Source organism: Centruroides sculpturatus, unplaced genomic scaffold (genome assembly GCF_000671375.1).
Source record: "Centruroides sculpturatus isolate CEXI.00-Female unplaced genomic scaffold, Cexi_2.0 scaffold399, whole genome shotgun sequence".
NCBI classification, from domain to species: domain Eukaryota; kingdom Metazoa; phylum Arthropoda; class Arachnida; order Scorpiones; family Buthidae; genus Centruroides; species Centruroides sculpturatus.
In genome coordinates, this window is record NW_019384665.1 from 378,510 (window position 1) to 395,986 (window position 17,477).

At 30.2% G+C, this 17,477-nt stretch overlaps 1 protein-coding gene across 1 annotated transcript in view; it reads right to left on the minus strand.

Annotated features, from left to right (window-relative positions):
• Positions 1-14,274, minus strand: part of LOC111626627 (pre-mRNA-splicing factor SLU7-like) — a 51,498-nt gene extending 37,224 nt beyond the window's left edge. Inside the window, exons 1-5 of the mRNA XM_023370073.1 lie at positions 14,268-14,274; positions 14,094-14,202; positions 9,333-9,480; positions 7,043-7,092; positions 4,589-4,736 (exon numbers count right to left, since the gene is read on the minus strand). Of these exons, the coding sequence (XP_023225841.1) occupies positions 4,589-4,736; positions 7,043-7,092; positions 9,333-9,480; positions 14,094-14,202; positions 14,268-14,274 (462 nt within the window). The remainder of the gene's footprint in view (positions 1-4,588; positions 4,737-7,042; positions 7,093-9,332; positions 9,481-14,093; positions 14,203-14,267) is intronic.
• Positions 14,275-17,477: the final 3,203 nt, after the last annotated feature.

A 17,477-nucleotide genomic window follows, 5' to 3' on the forward strand; every position in this document is an offset into this window, starting at 1 on the left:
CTTTGTTAGATAAAAATAGAGAAGTAGAAATTAGATCAGAGGTCATCAGTTGTAGTAACAAGTCAGTGGGAAAGTTGACAAGTGGCTGTCAAGATTGCATCTTCATCGTCAACAAAAATCGATCACTTATTAGATTTCCCACGACAATCATATAAAAGGTGCAAGCGACCGGAAGCTCGAGAGTTCACACACACAAGTTATATTTGGTTTTAGTGGTTCCCTGTCTCTAGCACCTCCATGAAACAGACTTGACCTAGTCTTCAGAGAAGACACCAGTAGAAGACATCGACAACGCCCAATGCTTCCACAAAGAACTGTTATCACTGCTATAGCACTCCTCCAACTTTAGAGATAATTATCAGTGGACAGCAAACTCTCTCTCTCGTAACCAAAGTAGGAATAGCCGTCATAGAGTAGACTAAGCAGTTGTCAATCATAGACTTTGTAATTTTATGTTAATCTCATCTAGCCTATATAACCTAGAAATATATGCATGTAACTCTGTGTGGCATCCTGTATTTTAGTGTTAGCCATATAATAAACCTTTATTTCATTATTTGTTAACCCTGTCTCCTGTCTTTGAAAGGAAGCCTGCTGACTTGCTCACCTCCCTCGCCACTCGCTAGAAAGCCATCCAAAAGACAAAGTGGGCGAGTTTTACCAACTCAACGTGTAAGAGGCAATTAGGAATTGATGCTGTGCCCTCGTATTCTCACACAAAGGAATCATTCAATTCCTACTGATGTTAACAAAGCAAGTATAAATTTATTTTTCTGAGTATTGAGTCATTACATACTAAAATTTACAATTTAGTAGTAGTTTCTATCAAAAACATATATCATGCTATTAAATTATATTATTAATTACTATAAAACATAGCATACAGGTTTTCTTCTTTTTCCGTTTTATTAAATAATCCTATATTATCTTTAATAGATTAAAGACAAACAAGTCTAATACTGTATATTAAAAAACAGTAGTAGTCTATAGGATTTATTGTAATTGCCAAAACCCGAAAAATTATATAGGTGAAACTGGATGTGCCTTAAAAACTAGAATTAAAGAACATGAAGCAGCCATTAGATTGAAGTATAACAATTCTCCCTGGTATAACCATATTAAAAATAGTAAATGTAAAATTGATAGAAATAATATTAAAATCTTACACACAGAAAAAAATATATATAAAAGAAAATTTAAAGAACATATTGAAATTGTAAAACATAATAACAATAATTTAGTAAATATCTCTAATGGCATGCAAATAGAACAACAATGGTACGACATCATAGAGGGCGCAGCAATAAACCGATAGAGTGAGGCATAAACACTAAATGTTGTAAAAGTTACTGTGTGTAAATTACCTTGTGTAAATTAACATTTGTGAATTTTTTACAATACATAAGTAGTATTTAATAAAATATTTTCAAAAAATATGAAAAAAGAAGAAAACCTGTATGTATATTTTTGTAGAAATATTTGTACAACTTATCTGTTACGAGGTTTATAATTATATTGTTATTGTATATTGTTATTTGTAGCAATGTTTAATTATATTGCGGATTTAAGCCTAAAATTGATGAATGAAATCATTTTCAAGGAATATCAAAACAAAAAAAAAGGTCCATATGTATATTTTTTGTAAAAGGAAAAAACTTCCTTTCTTTTTTAGAGATTTTTATCACTTAGTTTTTATCATTGTTTGTCATTTATAGCAATATTTTCATAATATTACATTTTACGCCCAGTACTGTTGGTTTAGTAGAATATTTTTCAAAGAAGAAGAAAACCTGTACGTATATTTTTTGAAAACTTTATAAGTTGTTTTAAATTACATGTATGTCACTAAATTTTATGATTTTTATAATTGTGTTATTATTGATTATAGCAGTTGTTAAGTCATACTGCGATTCATACCAAGAAAGACAATATAACGTAATAAATGAGAGTACCGTATCAATGTACAACTGAGGATAAAAAAAATGTGTAAAATCCTTAAAGGTACTAGTAATGTGTTTATGTTGTGTTACTTAACATCTAAATACTTTGTAGATTTTTAATCTGTATATATTTTTTGTCAACTTAATATCTATAATTGTAATTTATAGAGCACTGAAAATGAACTGGAAATATGAAACCAGTTCGAAATGCATATGTAAAATATAATAAAAGAATTCATTAACCTGATGCTGTAAGATAGTCTACCGAAAGAATTTGTCGGATTAAAGAGACAACCATTCACAAAAGAATTTATAATCAGTTGATAAAAGCTAAAAGAAAAAGGTATTATGCAAACTTAAATAAATATTTAATAGAAACTAAAGATTCCAAAAAATTTTGGGAAGTGATCAATAGTTTTCGACGATCTGTTGAACATTGGAAAAGGTCAGTTAATATACCAATAGACGAATGGAATAAATATTTTGATAATTTTTCGACTAGATATAAGGAGAAATTGGCTAATACTAGAATGGAAAAATTGGAAGAATCTGGGTTGGCACCAATGGAAGAGATATTTAATATTCAAGAACTTCAATTATGTATCAAGAGGCTCAAAAATAAATCGGCCCCGGGATATGACGGATTTCCTAATAAAATACTAAAACTGTTTCCNATTTTTAATACAATTATATAAATATTTTTCAGCAAAGTGAACAAGAAATAGTTATGCAACATATAAACAGTTCTCCATTATTTATATGTTTATGTCTTTCATTTCCTCCAATATAACATCAAAATATTTTATTAAAAACCATGCTTGGAATTTCTAAAAAGACAAGTGAAGATATCATTTTAAATAGTCTATGTTGGTGATTTTAACCTGTCCTACGTTGATCCCGAAAATTTTCGGGTCGACCTCATTGACCTGCGTGGGCAAACCCGAAAATTTCCGTGTTTACATCGAAACGTTTTTGATACTAGATGTCGCTTCGCGTCACAATTTTTATATTATAATAAACTTCTAAAATAAATTTTTTTTCGTTTTTATATTATTTGATAAATATATTTTGTTTGTGAAACATAAAAAAATAATTTTTTACGATACAGTAAACATGATTATTATTAAAAAAAAAAATTTAGGCTTAACATCGACGAAAATTCAACATGGCGTCACAGGCAACACACAAAAATTTCAACATCGAATAGGTTAATGAACTTTAATGTACTGGATTATTATTTTAAAAGATAATTGTGATTTAATGGACAGAGTAATACCATATTTTCTGAAAATATGAACAATGCATAATAAACTTTTATCTCTATTAATAAGTTTTAATGCTAAAACACACTCATTTTTTGTATTACTTAAACTGTTTTATACTTTCAATGACTAAATCTAACTTTATTATTGTCAATATGTTAAAAAAATTATTATTTGAAATTATCCTCAAGTAGAATATCTCAATCATTCATCACTTTTTAATATAGCATAGTAAAGTTATTGCTCTATACCATAAGAAAAACCCTAAAGGTGTCAATTGCAGAAATGAATCAAGATCTTCAGCAATTTTAATATTTAGCAATGTAAAAAATAAGATTTTTTTCATTTATCCGGTTACAAAATTTATTATATGAGTGGCTGAAATACAAGTAGACCAAGTCCAAATTTTCACATTGTGCTACAAAACAGATTATAAGATTCTGTGGACAAACACTTGCCATTATGCGAATGGAACAAGTTCCTCAGCCTAAGGTAAAAGCCTAAGAAACTCTATCATCCATTTGTATCATGGCAGATGTGTGTCGCAGAATCTTATAATCTACTTTGTACAAAAGTACACACTTTTCTCAATGGAGAAATTTGAACTTGTTCTACTTGTATTTTCAGCCACTCACCAGAAATTAAACTTCATTAAATAGTGGCATTTTCAATGCAAAAAAAAAAAAATTGTAAACTCGACATTTCACAGATGTAAAGAAAAATTTGCAATATCAAACTAATTACGTGGAAGTCTGACCATATTATTAAGTGTGTTTCTGATTCTTTCTCTTAATACCTCACTTTAAACACTTATAATAATTAAATTCTTTTTAATTAAAAGAATCATAATATCCAAAATAAAAACTAAATTTTACAAAAACAAATACAAATATGTCAATATGTAACATTTCAAACACTTATTTTCTAGGAATTATCATATCCACACACTTCGTAATTATTAGCCAATGAACAACTTTATTTTACCCAAGAAACAGAACAGAAGCAAAGGATAAATAATAGCTAAATTGTAAGTATAACTATGCCTATATCACCACAAAGTCCATATATAACAACTGCAGCTAAATTAATTAAGGACAGACAATGGTACTTTAGAGTATGTATGAAAGAGGGAATTACGTTATCCATGTTAATATTACCAGAAAATATCAGGAACATCATGCAAAAACACAATGTGTAGACAGTTAAAAATATAATATTGAAGTCAGTTATTAGATTGGGTAGTAATTATGAAGTACATAAACATGATAATTCCTAGAAAATTACAGTGTTTGAACCAGTTACATATTAAGGTTAAAGAAACCAAATAGAAGCAAAAGATAAATCTTAAATAAATACAAATAGTTTCTATATCTATATTCGACAAACCTTTAGTCCTCTAACAAAATGTTCTTCGATCTTCGTATAACTTTGTTGTCTTTCCGGCTGAGGTCGCTGATGTTTCAGAGTGGGACAGGAAGAACCAAAGTACCAAGGAGCAGTTGCTATATATTGTGGAATGTGAGGATTAATGTCTCTGAAATAATAAAATTCCCATTATGAAACTTTGTTTTAAAATTTTAAATTTTAGAAAAAAAAAAAATTAACAACTTTTGTAATTATTAAAAGTTAATACTACAGTAGAATCCTGATTATCAAAGTTAATGTGGATCAAGGTCAACTTGAATAATCAAACATTCTGATAATACACCCACCNATAGTTTTACACTGTTTAAAATTTATTCACAAGAAATTTTTGAAAACAAATTATTTTAACAAGAGCTACATATCCTTTGCTCTGTTTTCTACACCAATGAAATGAATCAATCATCTTTGGACATCAGTTTTGTCTGAGAGACACTTAAAACAATAAGCCCATTCATCTGTGTTGAAAACAGCCTATTGTTCTGTACAGTCTGTGGCAAAACCATGTTGCATAGTCCACCTCTCACACTTTAGCATTTTCATCAAAGATTTTACCGAAAACTATTCTGTACATCTTCTCATGTGTGTGTTGAATCTTGTACGACCCAACTGTAGTGCAAACTGTTTGGCTTTTTCTCTAAGTAGATTTCCATCAACGAGAACATTCTTGTCTCTACACTATACAAATCAGTTCGGCATGCACATTTGCACATTTTGATATCTAGCTGCTCACATTTATGCATTCTTTTCTATTCGATTCTCTCCATGTTTTTCAGCTAGGTACAGCAAGTATTTAATGGAATGCCAGTCTTTCACAATTTCATTTTTTTTTTTGCTTTCTCTGCAATCTTTCTTTTTGATGGATACATTTTCTGCTATTGCCAAATTTTAGTTTTCTCTTGTGTGCCATTTCTACCTACTTCAAAATGAAAACAGTCAACATACTGATTATAACTGTTCACTATCAGCAATAAAAATGTCAACATGCAATTCAAATTTTACAACAAAATTTATACAACATAAATGTTTAGTTCCAAATAAGAAGCTACACATAGACAAATTCAAATCTGATTGGTCAACAATTCAGTCATCAAATCATAGGTGTATTTGTTACGTTGTCAAATTTTCAAAATTTAATAAATAATTATTTTAAAATTCAAAGACTTGATTGGTCAATTTGCATTTAAAGAAAAAAACAATTACTTTAAGCACAAAATGCCATTATAATTTACCTTTATGCTATTCAATTACAGGTATAATAATAAACCAACAGATGCCTAAATAATCGGGCTATAATACGGCTATAATTAAATAATAAATACAAATGAATTTGGTATAGAGGTAAGCATTAAATGCCATCCCTTACCTAAATTAATAATTATAATTTTTAATAATTTAATAAATAATTTAGAACAGTCTGGAAGGTTATATCCAAATTTAAGTATGTCTGGAAGCAATCGCTGGCTTGGGGTCCGGGTGGCACAACTGGTAGCACATCGCACGGCAAGCGGAGGCTGCGGGTTCAAGCCCCACCCTGGGTCAGTTATTTTCTTCCAGACTGTTCTAAATTATTTATTAAATTATTAAAAATTATAATTATTAATTTAGATACGGGATGACGCCCGACGCTTACCTCTATACCAAATTCATTTGTATTTATTACTTAATTATAGCCATATTATAGCCTGATTATTTAGGCATTTGTTGGTTTATTAATACCATTTATCATTGAGCATTGAGATGTATTATATGTGTACAGGCATAATTGGTACACAATATCAATGAAAATGCAAAAGAAAGCACACAAAATTAGACATGAAATAAAGTTGCTGGATTTAAATTTTAAGCTAGCAACGCATGATCTCAAAACTACTTTGACTTGTATGAGTAGAATGCAGAAGTCCATGATGCAGAATGCATTGAGTCTATGGAAGTTAATTAAGTTGGGACAAAACTAAAATTCGAGTTAGAGAAGGTCAAGTTATCAAGAGTGACTGTATTATCTTTCATAACTACAATTTCAAAAAGAAAAATAATATATATGAATTATATAAACAAATGGATATTCAAGAAGATATTTATCAAAAGCAATACTCTTATGAAATTAGTGGTAATATATATTAAAAACATTTCATAATTCANAACATATCATTCGTTTCGCAGCATAAAATAACCGTACTGTACCATAAAAAACAAAAATGAAAATGCAGCAGTCACCAATTATGCCGGGTAGTCAGATGTTGTGAGGAGGTGGATGACCACGTTCTTCACACATTCATACAGATAAGAGACTTTTTACACATATCAGCAGGTCTCTTTTTATTGTTTTTTAATCGCAGTCAGAAGATTCAGGAGAGGCTACTGGGGCTCGCAGGGTAAACTCCTCTTGTTCCATCCTTTGTTTTTTTGGCAGCTGACTTCTTAAAAAACGTGTCCAAAGTAGTCTGTTTCTCTCTCTTCTTCAACACCTGTAAGAAATCAGAGGCAAGAGTATAATTGTACAAATCGTTGATCCTGTTGGCCTCAGCTCTGTTTGGATAATGAGTGTTTGTAAACTCCTGAACCTCGCCCCATTTGACAAGGAAGTTTTTGTCAACTTTCACTCCTTGTGATGATTTTTTGCTTTGTTTCAATTGAAATCACTTTTGTTTTTTTTAGAAGCCATGATTTGCACAACACTTGAATAAATGTAAATACCCTGCACTGACGTGATATACGTAATAAACAAGTGAGCAAGCCAAATCCCAACGTGAGCTCTGTACTTCAGATATACTAATAATATATTCTAATAATACTAATATATTATAAAAATAGCAGATTGTCATTAACAACGGCAAAAGAGTGGAAACATCACTCGCACTTGTTTGCAGAAAGTCCGTTGCTCGAGTTACGTAACGACCAAACAAAGTCCATTGTTTGCAGCGTCCGTTATTCGAGGCATACGTTATATGAGGCACCACTGCATTTTATTAAAAATCATGCTTAGAATTTCTAAAAAGACAAGTGAAAATATCATTTTGAATAGTCTATGTTTGTGATTTTAATGAACTTTAATATCCTGAATTATTATTTTAAAAGATAGTTGCGATTTAATGGACAGATTAATATTATATTTTCTGAAAATATAAACAATGCATAATAAACTTTTATCTCTATTAAAAAGATTTAATGCTAAAACACACTCATTTTTTGTATTACTTAAACTGTTTTATACTTTCAATGACTAATTCTAACTTTATTATTGTCAACAATGTTTTCTAGTTGAAACAAGCCATTTCTTACAATTGTGAATATATTAAAAAAATTATTATTTGAAACTATCTTCAAGTAGAATATCTCAATCATTCATCAATTTTTAATACAGCATAGTAAAGTTATTGCTCTATACCATAAGAAAAACCCTAAAGGTGTCAATTGCAGAAATGAAGCAAGATCTTAAGCAATTTCAATATTTAGCAATGTAAGAAATAAGTTTTTTTTATTTCATTTATCCAGTTACAAAATTTATTATATGAGTAGCTAAAATACAAATAGACCAAGTCCAAATTTTCACATTGTGCTACAGAACAGATTATAAGATTCTGTGGACAAACACTTGCCATTATGCAAATGGAACAAGTTCCTCAGCCTAAGGTAAAAGCCTAAGAAACTCTATTATCCATTTGTATCATGGCAGATGTGTGTCGCAGAATCTTATAATCTACTTTGTACAAAAGTACACAGTTTTCTCAATGGAGAAATTTGAATTTGCTCTACTTGTATTTTCAGCCACTCACCAGAAATTAAACTTCATTAAATAGTGGCATTTTCAATGCAAAAAAAAAAAAATTGTAAACTCGACATTTCACAGATGTAAAGAAAAATTTGCAATATCAAACTAATTACGTGGAAGTCTGACCATATTATTAAGTGTGTTTCTGATTCTTTCTCTTAATACCTTACTTTAAACATTTATAATAATTAAATTCTTTTTAATTAAAAGAATCATAATATCCGAAATAAAAACTAAATTTTACAAAAACAAATACAAATATGTCAATATGTAACATTTCAAGCACTTATTTTCTAGGAATTATCATATCTACAGACTCCGTAATTATTAGCCAATGAACAACTTTATTTTACCCAAGAAACAGAACAGAAGCAAAGGATAAATCATAGCTAATTTGTAAGTATAACTATGCCTATATTGCCACAGAGTCCATATAAAACAACTGCAGCTAAATTAATTAACGACAGACATATGGTACTTCAGAGTATGTATGAGAGACGAAATTACGTTATCCATGTTAACATTACCAGAAAATATCAGGAACATCATGCAAAAACACGATGTGAAAACAATTAAGAAAATAATATTGAAGTTAGTTGTTAGATTAGGTAAAGCTGTTGATTGGGTAGTAATTATGAAGTCCATAAACATGNATGAGAAAGGGAATTACGTTATCCATGTTAACATTACCAGAAAATATCAGGAACATCATGCAAAAACACAATGTGAAAACAATTAAGAAAATAATATTGAAATTAGTTGTTAGATTAGGTAAAGCTGTTGATTGAGTAGTAATTATGAAGTCCTTAAACATGGTAATTCCTAGAAAATTACAGTGTTTGAACCAGTTACATATTGAGGTTAAAAAAACAAAATATAAGCAAAGGATAAATCGTAAATAAATACAAATAGTTTCTATATCTATATTAGACAAACCTTTAGTCCTCTAACAAAATGTTCTTTGATCTTGGTATAACTTTGTCGTCTTTCTGGCTGAAGTCGCTGATGTTTCAGAGTGGGACAGGAAGAACCAAAGTACCAAGGAGCAGTTGCTATATATTGTGGAATATGAGGATTGATGTCTCTGAAATAATAAAATTCCCATTATGAAACTTTGTTTTAGAATTTTAAATTCAAAAAAAAAAAAAAAAAACTTTTGTAGTTATTAAAAATTAATACTACAGTAGAATCCTGATTATCAAAGTTAATGTGGATCAAAGTCAGCTTGAATAATCAAACATTCTGATAATACAGAATGTTTGGTTTTAAGTGATTGATTTCATAACAATATTTTTGTTTGTTTTAATATCATAATTAATATAAATTTAAAAAGTAAAATCTTTTTAAAACATCTAGAGTGCTTTTTCAAATAGTATGCATTGTCCAGCCAACATTTGTAAAGCAAACTGTATTGTATTGCATTCCTTTCTCTGTTTTTAGAGACTCTTTTCCAATTCACTTGAATTAAACAAACCTCGATCAATTTGAACTGTAAAAAATATAATTGACATATATTAGCCCTTTCTAGTCTGATTTTCTAAATCTAGATCACAAGACTGTGCATTTGCACCTCATTAAAAAATGCTTAATTTTTATAACAATGTAATGGATCATTCAAAAGGTATATTTAACAAGAAATATGTTTTCTCTGAATAGTTTTACACTGTTTAAAATTTATTCAGAAGAAATTTTTGAAAACAAATTATTTTAACAAGAGCTACATATCCTTTGCTGTTTTCTACTCCAATGTCATGAATCATCTTTGGACATCAGTTTTGTCTGATCTCAAAACTACTTTGACTTGTATGAGTAGAATGCAGAAGTCCATGATGCAGAATGCATTAAGTCTATGGAAGTTAAGTTGGGACAAAACTAAAATTCGAGTTAGGGAAGGTCAAGTTATCAAGAGTGACTGTATTATCTTTTATTACAATTTCAGAAAGAAAAATAATATATATGAATTATATAAACAAATGGATATTCAAGAAGATATTTATCAAAAGCAATACTCTTATGGAATTAGTGGTAATATATATTAAAAATATTTCACAATTCAGTATATAAATATCTGTAAAATTCATTTTTTCTTAGTTGGAATTTCATTTTTAAAAGCCAGTTACTTTTCTTATTCTTGATTGTTTATTATTTCCCATGATACTTTTATTGACACAGTTAATGTTATTTAGATGTTACTACACAATATTTAATTTTTATTGAATATTGTAATTTTAAATTTTGTAATCAAAGTACTAATTTAAAAAAATAATAGTAATAATAATCACAACATGGAAATTTCCATATTAATTAATTAAAATTTAAGACAAAGCCCATTAAAACAGTCACGTTTCTATTCACTCTCATGTTCTAGAACACATCCCGTGGCAATTAATTAATTTAAAGGTAAAGATTGGGTCATCATGAAATGTATTCCAGAATATGAAAGTAAATATAAAAAGGTATCTGTTTCAATGGATTTCCTCTTCAATTTTGATCAAAAAAATATTAAAATAATGTCCTTGGAATTAATTATGAATTAATGAAAAATAAGTTACATAGATCACCTTTGACAATCAGACAATAGCATAAAATATTTTTTGTAGTAGTTCATTCTTTAAACTAAGAAAAATTTAATTCATTGTGACAAACTTTTTGAAATTGAATCCTAATAGCAACACATATACGAGTTTGATAGTGAATGAATGAATTTAGTAATGAATTTATTCATTTAATATCAAGACCAGAGCATCTGTTATCATGTACATTTTTAAAACTTTCTGCCCTAAGGGCACCAAAAAGGCTTTTTTTCCCAAGCACACTGTAAGTTTGACCCACAATGGAGAATGCCAACATATCTGGGATAGACCATTACCAAAAAAGTACCTGGGCTCTTCTGTTATTGTCAAAATCTTTTATTTATTAATGTCAAATGATCTGCTATATTATTGGACTACAATAAGGCTAATTCTGTAATCAATTATAAAGTAATTTGTCTAGAGCAGTGGTTCTTAACCTGTGGTCCCTGAAAGCACCCGAAGTGGTCCATGAAGTTATCCCAAAATTATTTTAAAAAAACGACGAGTTGATGACAATGCGCAGTACGTCAAGGTTAGAGCCGCCGACAGCGGACTAGGCTGTGGTATGGCGCGCGGTCAGAAAATATGAAATTGGAAGTCACTAGTAATAAATTTGCATTTCAAGATAAAATCAGTGCGTTTATCGCTAAAATCGACCTATGGATCAGCAAAGTCAAAAGAGAAAATTTTTCTGCATTTGATACATTGAACCCAATTATTAATTGGCAGTGTGTTGAGATTAAAGGACAAATACAGAAGAACATTCCATTCCATTTGCAAAGCTTGAAAAATGAATTCAATCGCTATTTTCCTGACTGCAAGGACAAAGGTATTCGGAAACTAATCTTTTCATAGTCAACATTTCTGAGGTGCTGGATGAAATACAAGAAGAGTTAATTGAAATGCAACATGATAGTAACTGCAAGGATACATTCGAGACAGGAATTAATCTTAAAGATTTTTGGAGTCAAAAAGCTATTGCATTCCCTAAAATTCGAGATATTGCTTTACAATACCTAACTTTATTTTTGACCACATATTTATGTGAGCACGAATTCTCAGTGCTTTCGATGATTAAAAATAAACATCGAAATNAATTCGAGATATTGCTTTACAATACCTAACTTTATTTTTGACCACATATTTATGTGAGCACGAATTCTCAGTGCTTTTGATGATTAAAAATAAACTTCGAAATTGGTCGGATGCCAGTGCCGACATGCATTTGCTTTGAGTAGCACTTAACCAAGAATTCAGCAGTTGGTAAACAGTATGCAGTCACAAAAATTGCACTAAATTAATATAATTAATGTAGCACTTTTGCAAATAATATAATACTCTCGGTTCCAAATAATTTTCTATATGTTTAATTTATAGAACAACCTTATAATAACCTATACTACAACCAAACAGCTCGTGGTCCATGGCCAGACAAAAATTTTAATAAATGGTCTCTCATCACTAAAAGGTTAAGAACCACTGGTCTAGAGGTAGGTGGTTAAGACACTATCTTGTAATAATTTTAATATTTACAATAAATTAATTTTTAATTTAGAATTTAATAGCTCTGGAAGCAATGGTCAGTCAGAGGTCTGGGTAGCATAACTGAAACACATCTGTACGCAAATCCACAACTCTTGTACAGATGGGTCAATTCTTTTCTTCCAAAAATTCTAAATTAAAAATTAATTTATCATAATTATTAAAATTATCATGAAATCATGAAATGACAGCTTAACTGCATATATTCAAATGCTTTATAACTCATTATTAAATCAGTCTTATTGTAGCCTGATAACACAACAGATCATTTGGCATTACTTAAAAATTGAGTCAGTGGATTGATTGTTTATATAGCCTATCTATTATTTATTACTTATTCATATAGTAGAATCCTGTTTAATTAGCTACTTCTTGTGACAAAAAGTTCAAGAAAATTGTGAATTTTTTTAAAATATTAAAACTTTAACAAAAGATATAACATGTAAATACAGTAAGACCCCGTTTAACACAGTGGATGTATTCCTAGATGACAAAGCGCTAAACAAAGCAGCATTAAACAAGGTCATTTTAACAGAGTAAATAAAAAAAGGGAAACACTCCTCCAAAAATAAACAAATTTTATCATAATTTTAAGTTATTTTTATATTAATTTTCATAATAATATATGTTAAATAACGCACAAACATGTGCACACAGAATGTAAAGTTCATTTTTTGTGACTTTTCAGAAATTATTGTTTTTTTGCAATAAAGTCGTGAGGTTTCAATTGTCGCTTTTTTCTTTCCTTAAGCATATGTCGGTAGTGGAAGATCGCATCCAAAACGCATTGTTTTACTTTTGCACTTCTTTCAAAATCGTTCGCTACAATTTGATCAACAATGTCGGTTATCATTACCAAACTTTTTTACTAAAAAAATCTGTAGAGAAATCTTTTGGTTTTTTGTTTACAGAATCTCTATTTTCCAATTCTACATGAATTCCTTGTTCTACCAGTTCTTGAAGGTCGTCCTTGGTAAGACTCTCACCAGAAATCTGCGGTAACACCTCAATATTCTGCTCATTTACATGTCCTAGAACCGCTGTATCAATAAGCTTGACAATTTGGTCGACCTAATGATACAGTAATAGACTCTTCTCATTGAGAATTCTTGGATACCTTCAGCCATAACTTCTTCCACACTTCGTTTGTGCATTTATCGGTTAATTTTTGCCAAGCTAAGTTGCTATTTCCTATGGTGATGTTATATTTTTTCCAAAATTGTACCGAACACAGATTTAAAAAAAGTACACCTTTTTGCCACCTTTTGCTGATTTGTTTGTGTTTGCAAATGATCCTATTATAAACGAATCAACGAAATGCCGCAATAATTTAAATCAATACAAATTTTAAGCATTTTTTAGGCTTCGAGCAGACCACGTTATATCGAATCTGCATTAAGCGGGTGTTACTGTAATTGTAAAAATGAAATTATTCCTTTAAGTATTTTACTCATTTAATGATCATTCATTGTGAATGATATAACTACCTTTTTTAACCTTTGATCGTTAAATAACTCACCGATTAAAATCAATCAATTCTTTTATAACTCTTAGAAAAAAATATAAATTTCTCCAAACATACCTTCCTTCTTCATCGACAGCAGCTGGAGCANAAGTAATACCACCCGGTATTATTACAAGATCGGAATTCAATGCCTCAATTTTTTCCTTAACACTTGTCGTAAGGTGGCCTTAAATTGCTCGGACGTTCAGTCGCGTTTCAACCTCTGTAGGAAAATGTCCTTGTTTATATTACATTCCATTACTTAAACCTCGAATTTAGCGCGAGTCGATTTTTTAACAGAAAATAAATGGTCAAAAAATATCGCATTATATTCGGGCTAATACGGTAATAAATTTGTATATATTGTATAATAAATTTTAATTTTACAATGTTTTGGTGAAAAAAAACTAGTAACTATTTTTACTGACTTGCAAACATTCCTTTTTTTTACATTTCATACAGACAATACATATCCAGAAAGACAGAAATAAAGATTCAAGCTTGTTCTCTCTCTCTCTCCCCAAACAAAAAATGGAATTGATTCAATGCATCAAATTAGGTGAGTATCATGTGAAAGCATTAAAACAAAGTAATTCAAAGTGGATAAGACAAAGTGTTCGTACACTACAGTCGACTATAAAGACCCCACCAATTTTGTGTTAGCTCTAATTATAGCTAAAATGCACTTAAACAAATGGAATGCGAGAGTTCTGAAGAAGTGACATTTCACTTTAATCTCACAATATTTACAGTTTGCAAGAGATCATAAAAAATGACAAAAGTCAATTTCTAAGACATGTCTAAAAGTATAAGGACAGCACAAAACATGATTTTTCTCAGTTACATACAATATTTGCATCCAGAAAATATGTCCAGCCAAGAAAAATCATACCATCGCTTGCCGTCCTTATACATTGGAGATACAATNTTTATTGAAAAGAAACATCTTGACAAGGTTCACACTGGCCGTATTGCTGCTCGGAGTAATGACATTTGCCTAAGTCATTTTAGAAACATTAAAAAAAGTAGGCAAAGCCAAACCTCTTTGGATAGATATTTTACCAAGCGACCTCTATCCAGTGAAAGTGCTGGTGGAAGTGAAGGAAGGAAAGCAAAAAGCAGTGAATTAAAATTTTTAAAAAATATATAAAACAACACTAATTTTTTAATCTTCTCTAAGTTATTGTTACATTATGTTATGTAAGTTAAGTTTTAGTATCATTTCCCTTCTCCCTCTCTTCCGCCACCAGTTTACACCTCCACCGTCGTCTATCCTCAAAGGTAAAGTGCAAATATAGCTACATTTTTTAAAATCAATTATTATTCTATTATGGTTATTTATACATTTACAACTACAAAATGCATTTTTCAGTGTTTTCCTTGCTATAGTTATTTTTTAATGTACAACTTAGCTTTAATTTGAGTGTGTTTTTCGTGTTGGAACGAATTATTTGGTTTTACATGTAATCGTATGAAAAAAAATGATTCACCTTACGACATTTTCATGATACGATCTCAGTTTCGGAACGGATTAATTTCGTATCCTGAGGTACCAATGTATATAAGCTTATACCTATTATTAAATCCTTATACATTTATGTTTTCATACATTCCCGGCCACACATCAATATACATATAACAATTTGTCAAATATTATATAATAAGTGCACATAAATAAACCATAGGATATTTGTAAAACAAAGATTGGAAGGATAAAAGTGATAATATCTCTTAGTTTATAAGGACGACTTCACTTAAAGTTGATAAAATACAAATTACGGTTAAATTCCAGGTACGTATACCGTCATGGCGAATCATCTCTGATTCCAGCAAACAAAAGAAACAGTGGGGACGCACGTTCTAACCTAACTTAACCAATTCTAATAAATTAGCGTAATTATTACTAACCAAATTATTAGAATTAGTAGGTTAGGTTAGAACGTGCGTCCCCACTGTTTTCTTTTGTTTGCTGGAATCAGAGATGAGCCGCCATGACAGTATACGTATCTGGAATAAAACCCGAATGAATACTTGGACGTCACTTGGGTCAATAACAGAAGAAATTAACCAATTTTACTTCTTTGTGGAACTGTGCTTATTATTTATTACGTACATCAAACAACTCACGAATTTACTAACCTTTTCTTTCCTTTCGAACACTTTGAAATGCTTAGAAATAAACAATAGTAGCGATTACGAGAACGTCGTTTAAACGAGCAGCAGTGTTGCCGGACGAGAAGCCGAAAATATCCTAAAAAAAACCACGAGCTGCCCCCCGGTGGCGTAACCGTAAACTACAAACGAATGATAAAAATTTTTGCCGATTTATTACTATAAAATTTATGATAAAATCGTTTATTTTTTATTTTCTTGGCTTATGATGTACGTAACACGAAAAAGTATTGAAATCGTGTCAAATTTAAACTTTCGGGTTTTTTTGTAAATCTCTCCACGTTTTGAGACATTCTGATCCCCAAAAAAAAAATTTTAAAAAAACGTAAATAATTCAGTAGATGTGTGTTTAGGTGTGTTTGTGTTGGAATCTATTTCGTTTAATATTTCGGCCAGAGGTAAAGATTGAAAAACGAAATTTAACACTAAAGCTCGCGTATAAGTGGCATCGATGCTAGTAGTTTTTTTAAAAAAATTTTTATATTAAATATCGTAAGATATGGTACTATATTCAATTTTAAATTTTGTTTGCCGGGAAAGTTATCTAACTTGTTGTTGAGTATTTTTATAATACTATTTTCAATTTTTTATTTTTGGCAATTATATTGGCTGCTTCGGAGGACTCAACAGTTGTAACTGAGCAAACCGGTAGCTATTACGTAAAAACCTGGATCTGCAGAACGATGACTGATGTATTCGTTGGAACAAACAGCCTCATTAGTCAGTTTAAGATTGCGATAGATTGCGTAAATGAAAGACGTCAAAACATGAAGAGAACGCTACTGTAGAAGACAGGGCATTCGGCATAAAAGTACTCAACAGCTCCGCAACTGTTGAGTCTGCCGAACGCAGTCGTTGATTCCTTTACCATTTCTTTATCATTTTTGAAATTTTTTTAGGGAAAGCGTTCGTCCCTTGTTTCTTTTCCGATTGCGCCAATACGCGTGTGAATTTCCTTAATTTCATGGCTAAACAAATGAACTTTTTGTCAAATACAAATTTACATGAAATTCTCTGATTAAAAGCATTTCAATTGAAAAAAAAATGTGTAAAATGAAAAGTAAAATTCCTTTGAAAACGCGATGTAAAATGTACACATTAGGCACAAATACAGTCGATCTTCCTATAAGACGGTAGATACGTTCCGTTTTTTATGAATCAATATTGTAGGAATCATTGCCAATCACAGTCCGACACGTGTCAAGTTTACAGACTACAACTGTTTGAAAAATTTTCTTCCATAAAATTAATCGATTCTAGACTAATTCGACTCCACATTTTCAAAATACG